The 7,186-nt window shown below is 33.1% G+C and overlaps 1 protein-coding gene across 1 annotated transcript; it reads right to left on the bottom strand.

The window, feature by feature from the left end:
• Positions 1 to 944: 944 nt before the first annotated feature.
• Positions 945 to 2,823, bottom strand: LOC120353200 (somatostatin receptor type 2-like). The gene is made up of 2 exons (XM_039436014.1): positions 1,082 to 2,823; positions 945 to 998 (listed from the first exon to the last, which is right to left on the bottom strand). The coding sequence occupies exons 1-2, from the start codon at positions 1,553 to 1,555 to the stop codon at positions 945 to 947; spliced, it is 528 nt and encodes a 175-aa protein (XP_039291948.1). The 5' UTR covers positions 1,556 to 2,823.
• Between the last annotated feature and the right edge of the window lie 4,363 nt (positions 2,824 to 7,186).

Below are 7,186 nucleotides of genomic sequence, written 5' to 3'. Positions count from 1 at the left end.
GAAAATGTTGAATTGATTTTGAATTTTGATTCGATCATTGAGTCTTTGAAGCATGTTGTGACTTGTCTGTAGCTGCTCACACTGAACGCAACCAGCAAGTGCACGCGTTCAGTGTGAGTGTTCCTATTGTTCATTCCACATTTTGTTTCTTATCTGTGCGTTTGGTCAATCAATCAATCATTTATTTCTTTCCAAAACATACATGAAAATGTACATGAAAAAGTCAAAAACTAAAAACTAACTTAAAGCTAAAGAGAAATAGTGACTGTTTAAAATTCATTTTTTTACAGTAAACTCGTTTATACTGTAGCATGCTAAATCTATCAAATATGCTCTTAGCAATTATTCCTTGAATTTTGATCTATCAGGTTCATGTCTTCTGCAACCTGGAAAACAACCAATGAATTTTATTCCCATGTACGTTGGACTTTGTTTATATTTCTCCTCATTGTGTTTCTTTATTGTAAAATTATTTTAATTTCTTGTGTTGTAATCATGTCTACTTGCCGTGGGAATCTAGATTCGTTAGTTTTTATATATAATATTGTCCTATAAATATACAGGCTGTACACCGTCATGAACTTTAACTTACTGAAGAATGGCTTGCATGATTGCTCTCTATCAAGATTTAGAATTATTCTTATTGCTTCTTTTTGTAATAGGAGTATTTTATTTAAGTTTGAGATGCTTGTTCCTCCATATATTCCAATTCCATATGAAATGTGGGAATGGATCATTGCAAAGTACACTGCTTTTAACGTTTCTAAGTTGGAAATTTTTGCTAGTCGTCTCAGCGCGAAAATTCCTGAGCTTAATTTTTTATACATATTTTTTGAATTTGAACGGACCAACTAAGTGTCTTTCCAAGATATAGACCTGAACATTTAATTTCTTCCTTATTATTTCCGTAATGAAATTGTCGATTGCTGATTTACTAGTTTCAGTCATGCATAACCAGGCTTGCACTTGCACATGTACGCGTTGAATGTAATCACACCCTAAGAATGATAACAAATTGGTCTTGACTAATAATTAAACGTAAACATATAGACTAAATTTGTGAAATAAATGAGAAACTCACCTTAGAAATGAACGGCGTCCTCATCTTCGGAGCTGATATAGGATGACAAACAGCCACATATCGGTCGGCACTCATGATCGTCAAGAATATACTACTAGTGAACTGGTTAATACTTGTCGTCGTCATATAAAACTTGCACATTATCTTCCCGAACGGCCACAGCTGCAGGCTCATTGTCGCTATCAGAAACGGAATACCAATTAGGAAACATTCGTCAGCCACAGCCAGGTTTACAATGTACATGTTTGTCACAGTCTGCATTTTGGAGAACCGTAGAACAACATAGATCACTAGAGAGTTTCCGAAAAGGCCGACGATGCACACGATTGCGTAGAGAACTTGCGTGAAGAGCAGTAGAGTGGTCTGGTCAATGGTTTTGCAGAAGGTTGTGTTGCCTAGGAGGGTCTCGTTGTCTAGGCTTCCATTGAGCGGGCTCATCGCGAGGGTGAAACCTTCTTCGAAGGGTAGTTCCATGGTTGGAAGTGGTAGGAGAAAGTTGAACGCTTAAAGAAAATGTTTTGAGGTGGATTTTTTTTGGTAATAAATCGTTGAACACTTGGAAAAAATACCTAGAAACTGTCGTCTCAGCTTGAGGTCGGTTGATAAACGCTTTGTTCAACTGTTTTGAGATGGTTTTGAATCTTTAAGCACTTTGGAAAAGATACCTAACCTAGTAGAGAATACCTATAAACTGTCGTCTCAGCTTGAGGTTGGTTGATAAACGCTTTGTTCAACTGTTTTGAGATGGTTTTCAATCTTCAAGCACTTTGGAAAAGATACCTAACCTAGTAGAGAATACCTAGAAACTGTCGTCTCAGCTTGAGGTTGGTTGATAAACGCTTCGTTCAACTGTTTTGAGATGGTTTTGAATCTTTAAGCACTTTGGAAAAGGTACCTAACCGAGGTTAATAGAGAGAGGGTCGGTTGAAGAACTATGAACTCTTTGAAAAACTGTCTTGACTTGAATTTGCTTGGTTTAGAAAACTGTTGAACACTCCGTTAAAGTACCTAATAACGTTTCATACTTGATGTTGATTTGAGAACCTTGAACTATTTGAGAAACTGTCTGGATTTAGATTGTTCTTCAATCTTCTTTAATACAATAGTTCTGATTATAACAAGAATTATGATAGCAAATAATGATGAATCTTTCAAGATTGATGGTTATCAAATTCAACTTCTTTCAACGTTTTATTATTCGATCTTTTGTCCACGTTTTAATCTCAATGTTTTGTTGATATCAAAAATTGATTTTCAAAATAACGTTTCATTATTTGATCATTTGTCGATGTTGTTGATATCATTTGATCATCGTTTGATATCGATATCGGTTGATCATTTGTTGATATCAAAAATTGATTTTCAAAATAGCTGTAGTCAATGTACTGATTTAAGTCCTCATTTTTCATGAAGATTTCTCACACACCAACTAGGTTTATTTATTCTGTTCATTCATCGAATTCAGTCCTTTCTTATTCATTCATATACTATATGATTGGCAATTAAATTTGTAGAGAATAAACAATGGCCTTCTATATCAACCGTATCTCAATCAATTATCAACACTTCACTTCTTCCAACAAAAATCCTCAAATTCTTCAATTTTCTATTCTCTCACAGGTTACTCTCCTTATAAAGCATAGAACATCACTTTCCTTTTCAAAATTGTGATATTTTTCATTTTTGAATTTCTCAACTTCAACTTTTTTCAGTCTCTCACACAGGATACTTTTCTTGTACAACATAGAAATTTACTTTTCACGCTCTTTTCTTGTTTTTTCAATGTAGATGACTCAATACAAAAACATCAATAAAATTGTAATGTTTTTCATTTTTAAATTTCTCAACTTCAACTTTTTTCAGTCTCTCACACAGGATATTTTCCTTGTACAACATAGAAAATTAATTTTCACGCTCTTTTCTTGATTTTCAATGTAGATGACTCAATACGAAAACATCAATTACCAACAGGAAGTTTCAAATCTTTCAAACTTTCTCCAACAATAAATAAATTTCAATTTCCCATACCAATAACTTCTGGTTGTAAGTCAAATTTTAGTCATTGAAAATTCACAGAAGCTATTTCTGTCTTCACTCAAGCTGATCAACTGAGAAAACTTCAACTTGGTCAATCATTTTTGAAATCGTGACAGCTTTAGGGAAAGTTCAGTATTATTCTTGAAATACACTTCACAAATTAGTTTTCCAACAAGAATTGTGGGAATTCATAACACATTTGAGAGAATTTATGAATTCTTCAACTAGTCTTTGCTCTATTATCGTAGGAGTCCATGATAAACATAAATATCAGCATCATTACCAACACCAGAAATAGTAGGAGCATCACAATAAATAGCATGGTTGGATTACATCTTATCTAAGTCACTATCCTCACGGATAGAAAGTCCACTAAAAGTTTATTTATCAAATTTATTGGTGGAAACAAATTACTTTGAAATCGATGTTTATCATTTATATTCAATATTCATTATTCAGTATTCATGAACGTTTCTATAGTATTTGAGGTATTTTATACCATTCAACCAAAAATCAGAACATGCCAGGTTTCATAAGAGTCCTTTCTTGATATTTTCCTGAACAATAAAATTTAGAGACACTAAAATGAATAAACCTTCTCTATAGAGAAGTTTTTTCTATAGTGATTCTATTCACCATCAAATATATTTATTCCAAGGAAAGTCACTTCGATGTAATAATAGTGGGATTGGTTTTCAATTATATCAGAATATAGAGCACAAGTTTTCGAAGTCTAAGCACTTCAAAATCGATGAAATCCTATTGATCAAGATTATCGTTTCATATAGTTTCAGTTCCAATTCGTGAATTTATGTGTTGATAGTTTCGTACATTTTTCAGCTTCAATTTTTGTAGACAGATTGTAGATTGTAGGTTCTCCATTGCAGATTGGTGGGTGTGATCATTGTCCTGAAACAAAAGAGAGGATACATTATTAATTGAACTGTAGGTTGTTTATATTATGTACTTGTACTAACTACTTTTTCCATAGTATTTTGCACTTTCAATGTTTGGTATTCTATATCTTATAATTTCTCACAATTTCATTTATGAAACTGTGTTATTCATACTGTAGTGGAAATTATTGTTCTCAGTAATGTTTGGAAAGGGAAAAATTCAAGGACAAATGATTTATATACTACAGGGTTATCATAAAAGAATGGTGTGGTTTCGAAAATTGTTTAAAGAAAAAACAAATTACTTACAGTTAATGTTTTTCATTCGCCTAATTTGTCGTCTGAAACAGTTTTTTTACATGATTAATAACTTTCAATAAGTGCGCCCTAAGTCGCTCGACAAAAATGTCCAAACGATAATAAATTTCTCTCTTAACATTCGATAACATTTCTTCGATTATGGTTGTCATTGGTTCTTTAATCCTGTTTTAAAGTGGTTCAGTTCGCGATTTCTCGTGAATAAACAATGTTTTTGATGCAAATTTTCAAAAAAAAATCTACCTGAACCACTTAAAAACAGGATTAATGAAGCAATGATAACCATAACCAATGAAATGCTAGCGAATGTTTGGAGAGAAATTAATTATCGTTTGGATATTTTTTCGAACGACTAAAGGCGCACATATTTAAATTTATCAATTATGTAAAAAACTGCAGAGACGACAAATTAGATGAATAAACAACATTGACTGTAAGTAATTTGTTTTTTCTTTAAACCATGTTCGAAACCGCACCATTCTTTTATGATAACTCTGTATATATTGAGTAGGAGAAGATTGGGTTGAAGGAATAGGCTACATAGAAGACAAAAAAAGACGAAAGAAGAGAATAAGTAGGATAAGGAGAGGGAGAAGTAGTAGTAGAAAAATAAGTAAGAGGAGTTAGAAGAGGAGAGGATAGTGAAGAAGGAGGAGGAATAGAAGGACGAGGAGAAGGAGTCTGAGGAGGCGGAGGGGGAGAAGAAGATGAATGAGAAGAAGAAGAATAGCATAGAATAGAATGACTGCCTTTATTTTATACCTGGGAGGGCGAAGTTAGGGCGCAGTTGGCCCTCTCTTACACTTAACCCTCCAATACAATACTAAATTATAATTTAACAAGTAATACTCAGTAGAATAAAATAAAACAAAACTATATTATAAATGAAAAAAGTAAAAAATATATATATAATAAGTGGAATAGTTGAATGAAATTAAAAGTAGAGCATTCTTAAAATGTAAAATAACAAAGATCAGTTGGGAAATGAATACAACATTTTTATGACGGAATGATAAGATCGAAGAAGCAAAAAGAGCAATATGGCTACAAACGTTACAAGCATGATGAGAAATTAAGGAAATTAATAAATACTTCTAGCATGAAATTAATTAATTTTGAGAGAAAATAGCTATTTGTATATCTAGAGTGAAAAGTACGACTTTTTCTCCCTGAGGGAAAAGTTTGAAGTCAACAATTTTCCTGAGGGAGAAAAAGTATTTTTTACTCGTGATGTACACAACATTTTTCCTCCATCTACATTTTTTTATAGAAACTGCAAATAAAACCATTTTGATAACTTACGTATTGGTGACAATGTTTCCTAACAACATAACCTAAAACTAAAACCTAAAAACCGGCCGTCTGATTGGCACTGCCGATTGCGCTATCTAGCAAAAGTTGTAACAATTATATCAGCTGGGTGTCTACCAAAAATGGCTGACTCCAGATCACGCGGTTCAGATTTGAATTGCAGATCAAAAATATTTGTTGGCTGGTATTTTGAATAGAATAAGATATTTTAAAAATTGTATAAATTTTCATCGTCTATTAATATTAAGAATATAATATCATACAAACATATATTTCATGAGTTGATCAAATTTCTGGTTGTGGTATTGAATTCAGTTGACTCAATGACAGACACCTCTTTATGCTTTCTCATCTGAGCTTAGACCTTCTAACCTATTTAATGTAAGTTTTTAAAATAGAGATGCTTCTCATGTTATTTAAATGGAGTCACTTTTACTCCCTAGAGAGTTTTTCTGTTTTTTACTACCGAGAGCGAAAAAGTGACACTTTAGTATTATGTTTCAGGGAGTCAAGTAAGTACTTTAGCCAGTAGGTGGAGGAAAAGAGTATTTTTTATATCTTTCTGTCTTTAGAGTTTACTTTTAAAGTTGAACTTGATTTTTTTAATATTACTATAAAGAAATTAATTTTGAGACTGAATAAATGAATGTATCAAAACCATGGAAAGTATGAAAGCATGAAAAGAAAGCTCACACACACACACATAAATGAAAGAAAGAAGAGGAGATGATGGAGAAGAAGGAGGAGGATGAGGAGGAGTGGTAGGAGAACGAGGAGGATGAGGCTGTGAGGCGGAGGGGAAGAAGAGAAGAAGAAGAAGAAGAGAAGAAGAAGAAGAAGAAGAAGAAGAAGAAGAAGAAGAAGAAGAAGAAGAAGAAGAAGAAGAAGAAGAAGAAGAAGAAGAATAAGAAGAAGAAGAAAAAGAAGAAGAAGAAGAAGAAGAAGAAGAAGAAGAAGAAGAGAAGAAGAAGAAGACGAAGAAGAAGAAGAAGAAGAAGAAGAAGAAGAAGAAGAAAAAGAAGAAGAAGAAGAAGAAGAGAAGAAGATGAAGAAGAAGAAGGTGAAGAAGAAGAGGAGAAGAAGATGAAGAAGGAGAAGAAGAAAAAGAAGAAGAAGAAGAGAAGAGAAGAAGAAGAAGAAGAAGGTGAAGAAGAAGAAGGAGAAGAAGATGAAGAAGAAGAAGGTGAAGAAGAAGAAGGAGAAGAAGATGAAGAAGAAGAAGAAGAAAAAGAAGAAGAAGAAGAAGAAGAAGAAGAAGAAGAAGAAGGAGAAGAAAAGAAGAAGAAAAAGAAGAAGAAGAAGAAGAAGAAGAAAAAGAAGAAGAAGAAGAAGAAGAAGAAGAAGAAGAAGAAGAAGAAGAAGAAGAAGAAAAGAAGAAGAAGAAGAAGATAGCGAATAAGAACCATAGGATAGATGTGCGAGAGTTAACTTAATTAGCGTCGCACTAGTTCATGAATATGAACGGTCACGTATTGTCACTTTGCCTCCCAAAGTGACATTCACTTTGCTCTGTCAGCATTCCTCATAAATAGCACCAACGCTT

Source organism: Nilaparvata lugens, chromosome 10, assembly GCF_014356525.2.
Source record: "Nilaparvata lugens isolate BPH chromosome 10, ASM1435652v1, whole genome shotgun sequence".
Lineage (NCBI taxonomy): Eukaryota > Metazoa > Arthropoda > Insecta > Hemiptera > Delphacidae > Nilaparvata > Nilaparvata lugens.
The sequence above is the reverse complement of the archived record's forward strand: the minus strand, read 5'-3'. Positions and strand labels throughout refer to the sequence as shown.